At 32.1% G+C, this 18,237-nt stretch overlaps 2 protein-coding genes across 2 annotated transcripts; both read right to left on the bottom strand.

Moving 5' to 3' along the window:
- Positions 1-338: 338 nt before the first annotated feature.
- LOC111717827 (bone morphogenetic protein 6) lies at positions 339-9,628 on the bottom strand. Its single transcript, XM_023493274.1, has 8 exons — positions 9,568-9,628; positions 5,762-5,831; positions 4,357-5,141; positions 4,100-4,232; positions 2,486-2,599; positions 2,285-2,424; positions 1,694-1,906; positions 339-822 (listed from the first exon to the last, which is right to left on the bottom strand). Exons 2-8 carry the CDS (start codon positions 5,784-5,786, stop codon positions 658-660), a joined length of 1,575 nt encoding a protein of 524 aa, XP_023349042.1. The 5' UTR covers positions 5,787-5,831; positions 9,568-9,628; the 3' UTR covers positions 339-657.
- A 2,594-nt stretch (positions 9,629-12,222) lies between these two features.
- Positions 12,223-15,507, bottom strand: LOC111717832 (U4/U6 small nuclear ribonucleoprotein Prp3). Its single transcript, XM_023493283.1, has 4 exons — positions 15,402-15,507; positions 13,586-13,655; positions 12,907-13,017; positions 12,223-12,359 (listed from the first exon to the last, which is right to left on the bottom strand). Exons 1-4 carry the CDS (start codon positions 15,416-15,418, stop codon positions 12,318-12,320), a joined length of 240 nt encoding a protein of 79 aa, XP_023349051.1. The 5' UTR covers positions 15,419-15,507; the 3' UTR covers positions 12,223-12,317.
- Between the last annotated feature and the right edge of the window lie 2,730 nt (positions 15,508-18,237).

Genomic DNA, 18,237 nt, shown 5'->3' with positions numbered 1-18,237 from the left:
AATAATAATAATAATAATAATAATAATAATAATAATAATAATAATAATAATAATAATAATAATAATAATAATAATAATAATAATAATAATAATAATAATAATAATAATAATAATAATAATAATAATAATAATAATAATAATAATAATAATAATAATAATAATAATAATAATAATAATCATAGTAATAATAATAATAATAATAATAATAATAATAATAATTGTCACAATTTTGAAAAAATGATATGAATATGTATTATGTATTTATGATTACACAAATAAGTTAATATTTTAATATTTATACATTTTTCATAATTTTGTTTTTAAGACTTTATGAATGAAAATGCTGGTGAAAAGCATTACATAGCTTTTTTTCTTTCATTACTATTTTTAGAAATAATAGAAAATTCGTTTTATTCTTAGAAATGTATTTTTTTCTCTCGATGTGCTCAAAAATCTATTGATCGTACTAATCTTTCAGAATACAGGGTGTCCCACTAGACAAGTGAATTGAGTGACAATTTCGAAATCGGTTTTTAATTTATTTTTGATTTTGTATGAGAGAGCTTTAATCCTTTACAATTACATTTTTTTTACAAAAAAGATCTAGAATTCAGTACTTAACTCTCATGTTTATTGGGACACCCTGTAGTATATAATTTATCCACACCCACAGGATGTGGCTAGGACGTTTTGTAGAGTTCCGACCATAACTTCGACACTACCATCAGGGAGGTCATCAAAGTAGAGGATTTCGAGGTTTCCATACTTTCTTGGGGAACAGCAGGGGGCTGGCAGGTTGTGCAGACCACTCAGGTGGATTTTCTAAAATGGACAAATAAATTAGATACTCTATATCTTTATTCTATATGTATAATTTTGCTTCTCTGTATGGGTGTCGAAAAAACGGCTGAACCGATCGGGCCCAAAAATTTTTTCGATTTAAAAAAATTTTGAAAATTCACGAATTTTTTTTATAAAATCCACGAAATTGTTTTTGTTTTGTTTTGTTTTACAAAGAGAAAATGTTCACAAGTGAAATAGAAGACGTGCGCGAAGCGCCCTTATAGCCATAGTCTATATATATACTTTGCGTGTCTGTCTGTTTGTTTGTTTCCAATAAACGTCAGAACAAATTTTATGTGGGACCTCACGTGACCCCAAAAAATTTGTGTTAAAAAGTTTTTATTTTTGTAAAATTCTGAAAATGCGCGAAAAAATATTATGAAATCCGCAAACTTTTTTGCTTTTGTTTTATACTGTATATTTGGCTTGTATACAAAGTTCTCTAAAATCTAGTATATATATAATATATATATATATTTGGCTTGTATACAAAGTTCTCTAAAATCTAATTTGGCTTGCCTGTATTTTTGTTCAATAATTGTTAAAATGGCTGAGCCAGTCTAAACTAAAGATTTTTCCTAGAAAATTTTCTAATTTTTTTAATAGAAAATCAAGAATCCATAGAAACAGAAACTGCAAGAACAAATCGGCTTGTGGATATATCTTGCGAACATCTAAGATTACTATAATGAAAGCTGGGTGTAAGTAAAATTCTTTTAAAGATCATCAATTCCGTTTAGGGAAGTCTGTTTGCTAATAAGCATATCTTTAGGAGACTATTAAAGCCTTTTATTGACATTAGCAAAGACAGCAGTCATTTTTATTAGTTTTCATGAAGATATGAACCTACCCATCTGAGTGCTGCCATTTGTGGAACAAACATTCCTGGAGGAACTCTGAATGGATCACAGTGTCCTCCGCAGTATGTGAATTCTATCACTTGAGGATTTAGTACAAAATCCCAACCAATAGACGTCAGGTTAACCGATACAGAGGACAGACAGCAGCTCTGCTCCTCAGCTCCACATTGAGGAACCTCAGTACTTTCGCGCTTTTTTCTTTCCTAATACAAGATTTAATGAAGTATCGTGTAGCTAAACCTCCTCTCTTGTTGAAAGTTCAAGATTAAGATAAGTGTTTGAGCTATGTCTACGTGAGTTTGGTCAAAGTTATTTGTGACCAAAAACTGTTCAACTTTTCGCCAATGCAACCTCAAGCAATTTTGCACAAAATTTTGATTGTAGTGGAATCTAGGATTTCCAACGGAAGTAGATTTTACTTGTGTGACATTGCGGGCCCTGTAATTTCCGAGGAATATGAAACAGTTGCGTGCAATTCTGCACAGTTGCACGCAACGGAATTCTGATAAGAAACCCTAGTGGAATCCCTCCATCAAAGGTGAAATCTATGTAAAGTATTTTAAGAATTATATCAACTATACCTGCTCCTTTCTTGTGACAATGTCTGTAAATGCTTTCTGGTTTGGTTTGATAGGTATGCCTATACTGATTTCAAGAGTTGAATCCCCTGTAGCTACTCTAGAATTTAGCTCATTTGTCAGATCTAGGGGGATGAACCCATCTGAAAATTGATTATTGAAAATTTGAAAACTAAATTTTTTTTCAATGTTAATGATGTTTACCATTATTATGGTTGTGCTTTTTTTGAGCAGTCCAATCTTGAGGCACCCAGAGCACAAACTTGTCAACTCCTTGGTTCTTGTACTCTTCCAGGGAGATGATAAGCCGTCTGTCAACTTAACAAAAGTCGAGATAATGATATTGTTGCACCCTGTAATCATTTGATGCAAAATATTATAAATGATAATGTCTTCTTAAGTAAAGTTATGCTAAGACTAGTGCTGGGCATGATCCAACATGTTCTAAAAAAGAAAAATTTTAAGTAGTTGTTAGTTTTAAAGATAAGAACGGAAAGTTCATTATGTTAACGGTATTTTCCGCTTTTTTAAAGTTACCGTTAGTTAACTATCTCAATTTTATTAACAGCATTGACGGAAGATATTATGCCATTAACAGTTGCTTTTTTGCAATTAATGTTCTTTAATGATTTGTCAAATCGTTACCAGTGCCAGCCCTTAACAGTTGTTTGTAGTATTAATGGTTTGTCAAAACTTTAAAATTTCCATTAAAAAGTCGTTAACAGTTTATCAAATTAGATTTACGGCACAATAGATTGCAAAAAATCTTTAGAAGTTCCATCATATAAATAGTAGAGGGGGGGGGGGGGCTCAAAAATTTAAAAAAAATACATTGAAAAATTGTTTTTGTGAGTTTTATTGCAATTTTAGTAAAAAAAAATAGAATTCATATTAATTTTTAACTGTTAATTTGTTCAAAAACGGCTAATCCGTTTCGTTAGCGATTTAAAAATGAACGATTTTTGGCGTTCATTTTAGAAAACCTCCATTTTGTTTACGGAAATTTGCCCAGTCCTAGTTAAGACCCTTTTCCTGCCAATTATAACTTGTTAAGATGTTTTTATAATGTAAGTACTCCACGGTGGACTAGGGTCAATATGAATTTAAACCGACTGACCTCTTGTACCGGCAAGTGACGCACGGCAAGTACCAGCCCAAATTATCCCATGCATTGGCGAATATTATATAGGCCTATTTGACATATCCCAGCTTAATATGCAGCTTTGAACTTCGAATTTCTGTACTGGAACAATGAGTGGTGGCGAGACACGCATGTAGCCCTCCTCTGACGGCAGGGGTGAATTTTCCGTAAGAAATTACATTTTACACTGTTTTAAAAGCTTGAAGGCTAAGTTTAAATATGGCTGTTCATGCTTACATTTTCTAAAAAATAACACATTGGTTTTAAAATACTGATAATTTATGATAATGAAAGATTAAAATGTAAATTAAAATTGTTTTGTGCCCATTTTCAGAAGATGCCGCATGATTTTTGATATGTTTTAGTTAGATTTGGGTATGAAATATCCATATAAAAATTTTGCCGACCTCCTGAAACTGCATAGGAGTAAGGGAAATCACCGCGTTTTTTTCAGAATAGGTTGGCAGAGGGACAACATCTGAAGGGAACAATAATGTGGATTAGAGCTACAATCAAGCATTGGGTTGTACGATAGAGTAAATGTTTATAGGAGTATATATTGATCCTGTAAGATAATGGAGTAACTCCGTATAGAGTAGATTCTTACCTATCAAGGATTGAGGCTGGAAGGATTAGTATGAGTTTAGAAACTTACTCAAGAGATTCGAATAAATCACCTGGTGAAATTATACCAGGGGTTCCTTCCATGTTTCTAAATATCTGTTGGATCATGTTTACATATGAGCTGGATTTTCTAATGTGTTTAGGTCGACCCAGCTTTTCATAAATGCTTTCAAGAAACATCTCTTCCTGGAATAAAACAAAATTAGAATGATTAAAGTTGTTCTAAATAGTACTTCTGGAATTGCTGACTTCTTTTCAGTTTCAAATCATTATAGAAACTTGACTGTTCATCTAGTAAAACACCAAATACCTTAATGATTCCTTTTTCTTTTGCTGTTAAAACACTGGACATTTTTTCTATCTTTGGGATCGTTTGAACCTCAGCCATACTTTTACTTTGGACTTGTGGGTAGTTCTGCTCTGAATATAAGTTGTTTTCTTCTTGTGACTCATTGTGGAGTAGTGATTCCTTCTGACTTTGTAGCTCTTTCATATTAAACTGATTTGCTTGAGGTTGATGATAGCGATGCAGTTCAGAAACTTGTAGCTGATGATAATTCCGCCCTGAAATTTGATCTTGAGAATAGTATTGAGGCTTGTGCTGTCCTGAACCTTGATTTGGAGAAGGGTATTGAGGATGGTGGTGTCTTTGACTTTGATCTGGAGAAGGGTATTGAGGATTGCGCTGTCCTAAACCTTGATCTGGAGAAGGGTATTGAGGATTGTGGTGTCTTTGACCTTGATCTGGAGAAGGGTATTGAGGATTGTGCTGTCCTGAACCTTGATCTGGAGAAGAGTATTGAGGATTGTGCTGTTCTGAACCTTGATCTGGAGAAGGGTATTGAGGATTGTGCTGTCCTGAACCTTGATCTGGAGAAGGGTATTGAGGATTGTGGTGTCTTTGATCTTGATCTGGAGAAGGGTATTGCGGATTGTGCTGTCCTGAACCTTGATCTGGAGAATGGGGTCGAGGATTGAAGTGCCTGTACACTGAATCAAGAGTTTGGGTTTGATAGAGAGGATTCCAAGAGTTTGACCTTCTGACCGCTGTAGCACCTGGCAGCATTAAGACAGTGAGAAAGGATGCTTTCAGAACTAAATAATTCAATATTTGATTTCTACAGTTTGCCATAGAAGCTTTATAAGACGCAAAGAAATCAAAAATAAATATCATTCATGTAAAACGTGTCCTATTAAAATCAATAGTTTGTGACAAATAAATATAAGAAGTAAGTGTCAAGAGCGTAGAAGTCCAGCTAATTCTCGGATTCCACGAAAACAGGATGTGCAGCATTTTCGGTCAGTCGTACTTGAGTGAACAGTTATCATTTGTTGTTTAAAATCCTCAAAATTGAAATGATTGAGTGTTTTTAACCATCTTCTAGTTCCTTATATATTCGGATTCAGCCTAAATGCTTTTTTTGTACAAACTTTGCCATTGATTACAGTGAAAAACAAAAAAAAACTGCTGAAAAAAAACAACCTTTAGAGTATACTCGCGATTTTAAATAGTTCAATGAACATAAGACAAAGAAATGTGAAGTGTAAACAGACCTATTAATTTTTTTAGTTGATTTTTAAGCTAAAAGTAAAACTATTTGCAATTTATACCAATATCAAAGATTGATTTAATGTCGTTATCCCATTCCACGTTTTCTGGTCATCTCACTGTAGTTACTAAAGATCACATTCGATTGTTTCCATCAAATATTTTCCTAATGAGGTTCCGAGGATCTTCATTTAGGTTACAGGAGGAATACTCTGGGTCAAGAAGTAGTTTTCAACCTAAATATAAAAAAAAATTAAAAAATATCTATATAATAATACTCTTTGCTCGAGGACTGACCTCACTGAAGATTGGTCCATGACAATTGGTCCATGAAACATTGTGTACGTGGATGTTTATATGTTTTTTGATTGAATAATAAATTGATTATATATATATATATATAACTTAAAATGTCGTCTTCCAGTTGGAAATATTTTTAGTTACCTACAGAGGATGAGACTGTAAAGACGACCTGAAACTCAAAAGATATGACAATTACAAGGTTAGATCAAGTCTTCTGCCTTAAATATAGTCTTTTATGGGCTTATCTACTGACACGGTGACGAAAGAAACCAGTTTAAAGTTGCAGAGTTGGTCTAAAAGTCGGTGTTAACAGTAACACCCAGTATGACACGGGTATTTCAAATTTTGATTCCACTTTTACAAAAAGTTGTTCCATTCCCTTTTAAAAGGGTAACTGTAGTTTTCATTTATCTGGTTTAAATAGAATGTCCCAAAACTCTTCAAACCATGTTTTTTTAAAGGGAGTGTTCGCAAAAAATGAAAGGGGGTATAGGCTTGATGCTATAAAAAAAACACTTTTGATCGCTACTAATCTTACTTCTATCTGTTGCGTCTATAAGGAGAAAATTGTTAAAAACGATTAATACCGAAGAACGTAGTATCCATACAAATATTTTAACAACAAATAGAAGTAATATTAGTAGCAATCAAAAGCGCTTTTTTATCACATTAAACCTATACCCCATTTCATTTTTCGCGAACACACCCTTTAATGCATGATCATGAGAAAACTTTATAACCAATGAAAGATATGTTCTATAATCAAAAATGCATTTCTGCCATTTACAAAAATCATACTTCAGAATTTTTTTTCATTTTAGTTAGCAATCAATTTATTTTCATATCGTATATTCTGATATTGTTTGTTTATATTTCTATCTATCCCACCAGACCAAGGTACTAATGCAAGGAAAGTTAATTGCGGTCGCGTATTCTCTGTGTACATATTGAAACCAGTTCTCTTTGGGCTGAATTTGTAAACAAGAATAGATGTGTTCGTTTAGTATCCGAGGAGGAGAATAAAAGCATTTAATTTTGATAACTTTGAAAATTCACATAGTTTCCTATGACCAGATATTTTATAATTTTTTTTGTAAAAATTGCAGATTCCATGACAGACTGTGACATCCTTCTTGTGTTTACTTTTCGCCTTTAAGAACAGTGCACTTGCAGTACAAAAAATGTGTACTTCTGAAACAACTTTCCTTGCATTATTACCTTGGACTAGACCAAGGAGATATTGAATAGAAGGAGGGGGCAATAGGGTTTCTGTACACTTTGTTGTGACGTTTTTGGACTGCTGAAGAACTAGTTTTTGCGTAACAACAATAACAAAGGCAGCCGATCTAATGTCTCCGTGTACTGTATAGTGTTTTTAAAAAATTGAATTATACTTTTCCATTACTATTTACTATTTACTATTTACGCATCTTAAAATGTATAAATTGTGATTATAATACGAGCATACGGCATACGCTAAACATTTTTGTACCCGCTTTTAAAATACTACCTGAAAGGCCCAGCGTTGCCCGTGGAAAAATTAAAAAAAAAAATTTGAAGAAAAACAAATTTGAAAATAATTTCGAATTTTGTATAATACCCCCGGCCACCCATGAGCATAGAGAATAGAATATATAGAGAGGAATTAAAAGAATCTCTCGATATGAATTTTTTCAGACCCTTTAAGCCTGAAAGGGAGTTCAAAGTGTACAAATCATGTAAATGTTTACAAATTATATGCAGTAGAGTACATTAATACAGTATGTTCCCACTTCCCTAGACTATTCATTTCAATTTCGAATTTTTTAAACTGTTAAATAAACTTTATAATGAATTAGGTGAATAAAAACATCATTTGATTTATAGTTATAACGGAAAATCTTCGTTTGTAAAGTCTATATGTAATGTAAAGGCATAGAGTCTATATGAAATGATAATTGGTCAAATAATTTTAGATTTTCTATAAAATGATATTCCAGGGCCCAACAGGTTATATAGAATAAATATGTGAAGTACACCTGCAGTATGGAAACAATACAACAAATTGGCCGTTTTACACTTTTTTCCAGTAAATTCCTCTCTATATGGTCTATTCTCTATGCCCATGAGTGTCCCCAAATTTTTTTTTAGCCCAATCGGTCCAGCCGTTTGGCCGGCCATACGCAACATATATATATATATAGGAATGTCTTGTTTTATTATATAGAAAGATATAAAAAAGTCAAAAATATGTGGACTTTCATAGATAGGACATTTGATAGATAGGACTTTAAAGAGATGACATGTCATAGACAAAACAAAAGTAGTTCATAAATACGATATTTCATAGACAACAAATATTATTCATTTTTTCAAAATATTCTTTCTGATTTGCTACATACGTATGATATAAGAGAACAAATTCCCACCTGATTTTGCAAGGTCATATCTATATGTAGTATGTCTAACCCAAGAAAAAAACCTTTATATGTGTCTCCCCTATGCGTAACCTAACCAAATATTGTATATCTCATGTACGGCCGGTATCATTGTATGGTGTCCCCCTATGTACCTTACCACGAACCTCTGACCCTTCAGTAAAAGTAAATTCAACATAAAGTCTGACCGCGTCAACCTTGTTGCACCGGCTAGTCCTATTGAGTGTTTGCTTCATTTACCCAATGACCGGGCGATACAGTACAAACTGGGACCGGAAAAGTTGACCCGGCTCGGAAATTCAAATGTACTACGGCTGCCCGTGTTACCTTATTTTATGTATCTCATGTACAATATCGTATATTATGTTTCCCCATATGTACAATATTGTGTATCTCATGTACAGTATCGTATCTTATGTTTCCCCCTTCGTAAAATATTGTGTATTTTATGTACAGTATCGAATATTAATGTGTTTCCCCCTATGAACCGCTCGTATATGTGTTCAATTTATTTAAACTTTGTGCCAACTTGATATTTATTATGCAAGATATTGAATAATTTATGTTATTTTGATTTTTAAATGAATAAATGTTATGATGCCGCAAACTATAAGATAATAATCGTATTATTGTGCGTCCCCTATGTACACTACCGCATTCATGTACAGAGCGTCCTACATCATAATAGATTATATCCAAGCTTTAATGCTAAGATACACCGCATACTACTCGAAAAACCTAGTGTTTTCTGCATGCAAATCTTTACTTATACGATTTCTGTAAATGATTCATTCTTTTTAAATTTTCTGATTAGTCCCGAAAATCGCAGTTTTAAGATATAAACGGTCAAATATAATGTGGGACTGCAAGGATATAATGCAAGGAAAGTTATTTCAGAAGTGTAAACATCTTTTGTACTGCAGTGTACAGTCTCTGTGCGGTAATGTAAACACAAGACGGACATCACACTCACAGCCTGACATGGGATCCATATTTCACATAAAAAAATCAGTGAAATATTCTGGTAACAGTATACTATCATGTGAATTCTCAAAATTTTTCAAAACTCAATGCTTTTATCCTCCTCGGATAATAAACGAACACTGATGCACCTATTCTTGTTCAAAATTCCGCCCAGAGAGAACTGGTTTCTATATGTACGCAGAGTATACGCAACTGCAATTAACTTTCCTTGCATTATAACCTTGTGAGACCGTAAGTGTTTCCCCTTAGTGATCCTTAGGTACTGTACCGTATATTGTGTTGAGTACAGTACAGTATATTAAACCTGGTTGATCAAAGAACGAGGACCGAATGGGTGATCTATAAAAATGTGTGTTGTGTGAGGCCATGAGGCCGGGTTCAACCGGTGCATGGGAGCATCCTCGTACCTTATATCCGACCTCATAAAAAACCTCCACGGTCACCAGGATTTAAGACTTTGTGAACCCTAGATAACGGGGGGTGGGGGGGTAGAAGCGATGGGCCTCAAATTATGTTTCCATTTTTGTTGTGTTTTGCGAAGGGTTTGCAATATTTTCACATCCTTCTTTGCATCTCATTTGTTAGCATTTAAAAAGTTCAATTGAATTAAGAAGGCAGCAGAACAAATATTTTAGATGGAATGATCACAGTGATGAATAGGTGGTGTAAAATCTTGCATATAAATGTTTATTGCAACTTATTATTTATCATTCAAACCGTAAACCATTCATACAAATATGTGTATAATATTTATTATCATACACTTTCTCACTTTTGTATGAATGATGTACGGTAACGACATTTTACAGAGAAAATACAATTTCTTGGTCGGAAAAACGGAGGCCAGAAAACATTTATTTTTCTCGTTAAAAAAATAACATTTAAGGCAACATTATAACCTTATCTTCTGAAAAAAATTGAAATTAATCGTTATAAAGCTGATTCATAAGTGAATTTTTTTTTTAAACTATCGTTTTTCGTTTTTTAAAGTTCAAAACGAGTGGTTCGTTTTCAGAACGATAGTTTTTTTTCTAAAAATTTAACGATCGTTTTTAGAAAAAAATAAAAACGAAACGAAAACGATTGTTTATTCGATTAACAACCCTACTCTCAGATAGAGCCAAAATTAAAAGTTGAGATAGAAGATGGGCCCTAAAAAAGCCTAGTATATATTTCTTTATATGTTATGCTACTGGGTGTCTCACGAAAAATGTCATTTGGTAATTAGTTTTCATATATTGGATTGGATATTTAAGGCTTTTTGCAGCTTTTTTCGTTAAAAAAAAAACATCTTTTCCTAAAAATTTATTTTACTTTGAAATCAATTTTACTATAGTATGATTGCCATCCAATATTTTTATCAAACAACTTGACATTTTATGGAAGAAATCATTTTAAACTATTCACCAACTGTCATGTTTCATATCACCCTGTAAAGCTGGCAAAACGGCTGGAAAAAATTGGCTGACATTTTTTGAGGAAACCCAAGGGTATTCTTGGGGTAACATTGACTAGAAATACTTGATTTTTTTTCAAAATTCGAAATTTTTTAACAACAGTTTTTAAAATTCCATTGGCATATATTTTTTTAAAGATTTAAATGCTTCTTTGATGCATTGACAGTAGTAAAATTACATTAAACATTGAGTAAATATAAATTACAGATTCTATCAATAATTTTGAATTACATTACATTTTTTAATCATTTTTAAAACATTCAAAAATTTTTTTTTTGGAATGTCAATTTAGAATTGTTCAACACGCGGAACTGTCTTTGGAAGGAAAGCAATTGAAATAAGCCCCTACTTTTGCGGTAGTTTTTCATGGATAAATTGAATTTGTCATAGTAAAAAAGTCTTAAAAAGCCTTTCTCTTCGGAGAATTGTTATTTTGAGAACCTGTTTTTGAACTGTTTAAAAGTTTGTGAGAAAGAAAATTGAAAATGAAGAAGTTTGCCAAAACTGACAAATGACGAATAAACATGGAATTTGCTTCCCCTAGCCATGGCCCATGGGCTTTTCAATTCGTAACAACCAAAAAACACCCAAATTCCTTAACTATGTTGAAAAATTATTTTTTAAGAAAATAACTAAAATATATTAATTTCCGTCTTCTTTAAATTCCCTTTTTATCTTCTCATCCGTTAAAACCGTTATAAAAATGTATGTTAAAGTTTTTATAATTGTCTTCTAGAAATAGATCTGTTAAATTAAAGTTTGGACATACGGGTTTTCTTTTTCAAAAAGAATGGATAAGAGGAGGGGGTAAACAACAATTTGCACAGAACTTTTAATAAGATTCTTAAAAATTAGTTTTCCTTAATTCATTTCGTTTTTGTACTATTCTCCTATTCAATGTGTGAGAAAAAGCATTAGAAGAATTCAAATTTGTTTTTAACTTATGGAAAATTTTAAATCTTTTTCAGGATGAAAGATACATATCATTCAAAAATATCTATTAGCTAGAAGAATTATCGGAGGAACCCCCCCCCCCAGTGCAGTTTACTAAATAAATTTCCAGGATTGTTTAGAAATATTTTATTTAATATATTCCCTTTACTACGCCTCTGATTTTGAAAAGAAAAAACTTTATGAGAAGTATTTTTAAGCAAGGTTTATTACTACGAAAGCATATTTTTAGAAAAACTTGATGAATGAAACAAAAATAAAACTTTAAGGGACTGTTCTTGAATTTTCAAGTGACCCTTCAATGAAACAGAGACATACAATAGTTTCATTGACAGCTTGACAATCAAATTATAAAGTGAAATCGATCTGTGTACACGTCCTGTACAAATTGAAAGTTTCATATGCTTTTATATTATTTTCATCTTCAAAAATCTAAAAAACTTTAAAGTGTTATGGGTTTCACTGTAGCAAATCAGCTGATGTAAAACTGTAATTCTGATTACTAAATATACAACTTGAGTTAGTTCAATGTTTATTTGTTGATCTAAAAATGAGAAATTACATGAAAAACAAGTTTTGAATAAAAATATTACAGTTCTAAGAAAATATATTAGAGCTGTCCCGAGCTGGCTAGAACTGCAGTACTGTACGCCTAAATTAATAAAACTATTAATAGGTAAACAAACATTAAAGAGACTTTTGACATAATTTCAAGTTACCCTCTTCTTAAAGTTATATTGTTACATCCCGGATTTACACTATACCTTTCGTCAAAACAAAAAATATGAAGAAATCCCAGTTTTCCTATCAAAAAAGTTTAAACAAAAGTAACTTGTGGATTTATGCAAGAGAAACAAGGAAGAAAGATGACAGAATTATAGCATCAAGATAAAAAACGCTGATATTTTCAGACTTTCTCAATGTTAAAGGTTTCATTGGCACTGTTGAGAATCAAAAATGTAATTAAGGAAGATTACGTCTCTACCAGTTTAAACCGGTTAAAACCAGTTTTACATGAAAAATTACGTCTGTACCAGTTTAAACCAGTTTAAAATGAAAATTTGCCAAGCTTGAAATGGTCCCTGTAATTACCTCAATAGAACTATGTATATATCCATACCTGATCCAAGTAGTGTTCCACCCCTGCTTGCTTGAAATGGTCCCTCTAATTACCTCAAAAGAACTATATATATCCATACCTGATCCCAGTAGTGTTCCACCCCTGCTTGCTTGAAATGATCCCTGGCAAACCCCTCAGTAGGACAGAGCTTAAACTTCATTTCACCAAAGTTTCTCTGTTTAGTCTGCCCCTAAAATAAAACAACATTTAAACAGGTGTTTAAAAACAAATAGTAAAATGAAACTCAGGGGAACATACAGGGAGGGAGGTTAAGTTAGTCCTTTTTTCCAGGGAGAACCTGAAACCCTTAAAGAAAGAATTAATTTCAATAATCCAGGTGGGGGGGGGGCAAGGGGGGGCAATAGACCTCCCCCTGTAAACGCCTCTAGCGACAATTTCCTTTAAAATGGTTTAAAATGGTTCAATGTATTCAAATTATAATTAAAGGGGTGTTTTGTGTTTCCAATTTCTAAAAAAGGGGTGTTTTGTGTTTCCAATTTATAAAAATAGGGGCGTTTTGTGTTTCCAATTTACAAAAATAGGGCGTTTTATGTTTCCAACTTCTATAAATATAGGTGTGTTGAGTTTCCAATTTATAAAAATAGGGGCTTTTTAGGTTTCCAACTTCTATAAATAGAGGTGTTTTGTGTTTTTAATTTATAAAAATAGGGGCGTTTTATATTTCCAACCTCTAAGAATAGGGGTGTTTTATGTATTTCCAAAAAGGTTAACCAACTCTTTAATCCCAGAATACCTACCTCCCAAACCAGCTCACATTCATTCTGATGTTCATTTCCGTCCTTATCCTTGTACAGATCTTCATCCCACCTTAATATTATTATGTAAATAGATAACAGTGCACAGATAACATTATGTACACAGACAACATTATGTACACAGATAACATTATGTACACAGACACCGTTATATATACAGATAACATAATGTATACAAATTTTATTATATACACAAATAATATTATGTACACAGATAACATTATGTACACAGATAACATAATGTATACAGATAACATAATGTATACAAATTTCATAATATACACAAATAATATTATGTACACAGATAACATTATGTACACAGATAACATTATGTACACAGATAACATTATGTACACAAACAACATTAAGAAATGTACAACTTCTAATTGTTCTAGCGTACACACTACACAGGGCCCTGAGCCCGAAATTTTAAAGAGTTCGTTGACGAAAACTCCCGAGTTTCCTTTTTGGGAACTTATCATTTGTATAGATTTTGATTTGGGAGATTTTAAAATAATGGAGAATATGAAGAAACTGAATAAAATAATATTTCATAACTCCATTCATGGAACCCGGGTTTCAAAACTGGTTTTCATGAAGATACCCAGCCCTGTCTTAAGTTTTGGGGGGGGGAGGATACAGATAACATTATGTACACAGATAAAATTATATGAATGGATTATGTACACTATAATCTCATCTCTATAAACATCAATTTATGTATGATGCCGGCATAAAGGAGAATAAGCAACGATTTAAAAAAAATCTTTTATTATGATTTTCTTACCAAGAAATTACCCATCCCTATTAAAGATGTTCGGATAAGTTGTTCATTTTAAATGTTAAATGTGTTACATTTTATACAAAATATCTTGAAGCACAGAGGATATTAAATCATTAAAATAAACTCCTTCTTATATATTTTAAATGAATTTGTAAAATACACAATACACATTGAACATACAAATCTTAGTTTTAAACGTCATGATATTCTAATGAAAATATACAAACTATTTTTACGCATTAATATGACACCGATACAGCAATATTGTTATGATAATTAAGTTCTAAAATTAGAAAAAATTGATTATCTATACAATTAATTGTGTATTTCTGACAGTGCAGACAAATCATAATTTATATTATATTGCTATTTTCTTGTTCTAATAAACCTGATATCGGAACTTTTGTGTGGAGTATTGTTAATCTTGAACGATTGTTCTGGAAATATGCGGGATAAAGACATAATCCCTCAATGAAATTTATCCCTGCAGGTTATGACCAACACGGGATATAAAAACGGAATAAATTTAACCCGTAGGTCTAAAATGGTTTAAGAAACAAATGTATTCCAATTGCAGGCTTTCAAAAAGTTTTTTTCTGTATCCCCGAAAGGTCACTATAGTGCTTTAGCGAGAATTTTATTAAAATTAATAAAATGAAATCAAATTCATGATTGGACTTGTTAAAAGCCTTTGGTGAATTGGAACAAAAAATATTCAGGTGAAAAGCTGGAAAAAATGTGAATAAGAATAAACGTGCGATGTTGGAAAACGAAACGCAACAAAAAAGGGCTTCAATTTTATAACTAGAAAAAGAAGATTTCTTTTATTTGCAATAAACTTCAGTTACGATTTCGATAGTTTGTCGTTTGTTAATTTCACCAGAAGGAAAAATGTTCTCAGGGAAAGGATTTGTTTAAACTGACACTATTAAGAAAAAGTTAAATAATAGTTTCTTAAAAGAAAAATACGGACTTATTATCGAAATGATAATTTCAAGTTTTTGAGTAACTTACTTTATTCTATTCAGCATGAGTTGTTTATACTTTTTCTGTTGTTTAGGGCCTCCCTCAACAACAACAATGTTGATATCCTAAATACAATCAGATCTTGTTAAACAATTTAAATATTCTAGTTTCTACTACACCTTAAGCATAAAGGGGCTGTAAACCTGATTTCAAGTGGTCTTCCATTGATCGAATGCTATGTCCATTTTACAATGGTACCCACAATAACTTAAATTACATAACCATGTTTTTGATTTTGAAAACTGCTAATTTTCATTTGTGGAATCTTGATCAGACCAAAGAAGAAATATATGGCACTTTCAAACCAGTAAACAGACGTTATTTATCAGATTAAGATTTCAATGGTCCTGTAGTAAGTTGTCACTCGGACATTCTTGTGGTTCTCCCGAGTCCCCCAATCAATATTAGAGGCAAATCGGTCAAGGAGTTTAAGAGTTATAATCGGACATACAAACAAATAAACAGAGATTACAACTCTAAATATAAAAAGATGCTAAATATTATATTTAAAAAAGGGTTAAAAAGAGTTCCTAATGTCTAATTGAATTCTGAAGAATCCCTAAATCCCAAGTGGTGCTTTTATCTAAAAAGGTCTAAGCGTACTACAGTCTGCAACCAGTGGCGTAAATAAGGGGGGTTATTGGGGTTACTTACCCCCCCTAGAATCCTTGGGGTGATTACCCCCCTAGAATATTAGGGGTCATTACCCCCCCCCCCCCTTGGGGACACAAACATCCCCGTTTAGTAATTTGATCTCCATTCTCCATGTTCATGATTACCATTCAAAGGAATTTTCTTTTTGGCGCTTCGCGCAGATAATCTTACTCGATCAACTTTAACAAAGTAACATGGATAAATTTTACCCAAAATCGAGTTTTTTAATGCAGAGTAGCGTACTTGCACTATATGTCAAATTAAGTATCACATATGTCCAATTAAGTAGAAAGCTCTTCCGGAGTTTTACAAAAAAAATAAAGTGTTAAAAGATCAAGATTATTAAGAATCAAATTTTAAAAAGTAAAACATTTCTCTTTTAGTATAGTGAAATTAACAAAGTTTCAAAGTTTTGCTGAGTAGCTTTTCTAAAGATTTAAAAAAGGTACATTTTTTCTTCTTAGAGTAAATTATTTTTTATGTTATACTTCAGTTTTTTTAAAGATCTTTGTAGTTAATTTAAAATGAATGACTATAATGAAGGATATAAAACAAGGTGAAAACTGAAAAGTAGTAAATGAATTGCCTTTATTTGATGGAGTTTGTAAATGCCAAAAATGAGTGGAAAATGCAAATCAAACCCAACCAAGACCAATAATTTGATATACATCATGATATTTTTCTAGGGGGTGGGNATTTCCCCCCCCCCTACAGAATCCTTATTTACGCCCCTGCTAACTATTGTCTCTGTTTCAACTTAAAGAAATTCAGGAATATTTAATTTTCCCTCCAAAATATATATATATATATGTTCTCTTCTTATGAGGATTACAATTCATACATTTAAGGTTACAAAACAACTTACGACCAAAGAAAACTGCATTTAAATATAGATCAATTTAAAGAAATAAGATTTTGTCGACTATAAGGACTTTTCCAGGCTTTAGGAACCGAGGCGCAACTAGGACTTTTGCTAGGGGGGGGGGGCAATATATTATTTTGTTCGGGTTTGGGGGGGTTTCCCCCCTTTTTCGAAAATTTTTCAAAAACATAAGTGCTTTTTTAAGGGTTTGAAGTCGAAAAAAAGGAAATTTTAAGTTGGAAGATTTGGCTGTGTTCAATTCAAATCGATTTTTTGTTCTTGTGTTTTTACAAAATTTATACTTCCAACAGCTGTAAAATGAATGATATGAGTCAATTCATTGAATATGTGTGCGAATCGCAAAAGAGTATTTTTTAAGTACCTGGTTTAATTACAGATTAAATTGCAAGAAATAATCATTTATAGTTTCTGGAAAAAAAAAACATAAAAATACATAGGTAAATAATAATTTCAATCATCTACATTGAAAAAGGACAGATAATGTTACCTTTTCTCTTGAAGTTATTGAATTAATCTAACCAACATTCATAATCTAAATTCATATTCGATTTTACAGAAATTCTGTGAAAGAAGATAAATCTTGTTAGTTATCGAATATGATAATCAGTTAGAAATTTGCCAGGTTCAGAATTTTCTCTAGATTTGGAACTGAGTTTTTGCCACAAACTCAAATATTCTAATCCCTAAATCTTTGCACCGATTGGTGTAAACATTTGATATTTCAAACTTGGAATATTTTACCATAAGAATTCAAAGTTTGATATCTACGAGTACTCTATAAACTCAACACAAATAAAATACAGTTCAGAACTTTTTTTTACATTAAATGTTTACGATAGCCTTTAGCCTTGAGAATTGAGAAAGATAAAATATTCTTTTTAAAACTAACTATAGTATAATAAAATTTCTACAATAACTCTATTGGTTTTCTTATTCCTGTGATACTGATTTTCGCCATTCTTTCTTTCTTTTCATTCTGCAGGGGGGGGGGCCCCCTCTCTCAGGTGCTAGGGGAGGGCGCGCGCCCAGCCGCCCCCCTTCTAGTTGCGCCTCTGTTTAGGAAGGCTTTATTGTCAAACAAGGGCAGAGGGACTACAGAAAGATTATATATGAATTATGAGCAAACGTCGACTAGTAATGAATTACAAAAATCTTATGTATAGACACTAAGAAATACATAAAACGACACTAGGACATAATTTGGTTGCGCTTCGCGCACACATTTATCGAGATGACTTATGTTGATCATTTAACAGCACAGTTATCTTTCTTAACATAAAAACAAGC

The sequence above is a fragment of the Eurytemora carolleeae genome, unplaced genomic scaffold (assembly GCF_000591075.1).
Source record: "Eurytemora carolleeae unplaced genomic scaffold, Eaff_2.0 scaffold1392, whole genome shotgun sequence".
NCBI lineage: Eukaryota > Metazoa > Arthropoda > Copepoda > Calanoida > Temoridae > Eurytemora > Eurytemora carolleeae.
This window is presented reverse-complemented; position numbering and strand designations above follow the sequence as displayed.

Excerpts from the sequence above, each read along its gene's own strand:
- LOC111717832 (XM_023493283.1), bottom strand. Across the intron at positions 13,018-13,585 it reads AATGTGAGCTGGTTTGGGAG|GGGCAGACTAAACAGAGAAA; the intron begins GTAGGTATTCTG and ends GTTTTATTTTAG. Across the intron at positions 12,360-12,906 it reads TGGAACACTACTGGGATCAG|GCGTACAGTACTGCAGTTCT; the intron begins GTATGGATATAT and ends TTATTAATTTAG.
- LOC111717827 (XM_023493274.1), bottom strand. The coding sequence starts at position 5,786 with ATGAAGATCCTCGGAACCTCATTAG. Across the intron at positions 5,142-5,761 it reads GATCCTCGGAACCTCATTAG|TTCTGAAAGCATCCTTTCTC; the intron begins GAAAATATTTGA and ends TGAATTATTTAG. Across the intron at positions 1,907-2,284 it reads TTGTCACAAGAAAGGAGCAG|GAAAGAAAAAAGCGCGAAAG; the intron begins GTATAGTTGATA and ends ATCTTGTATTAG.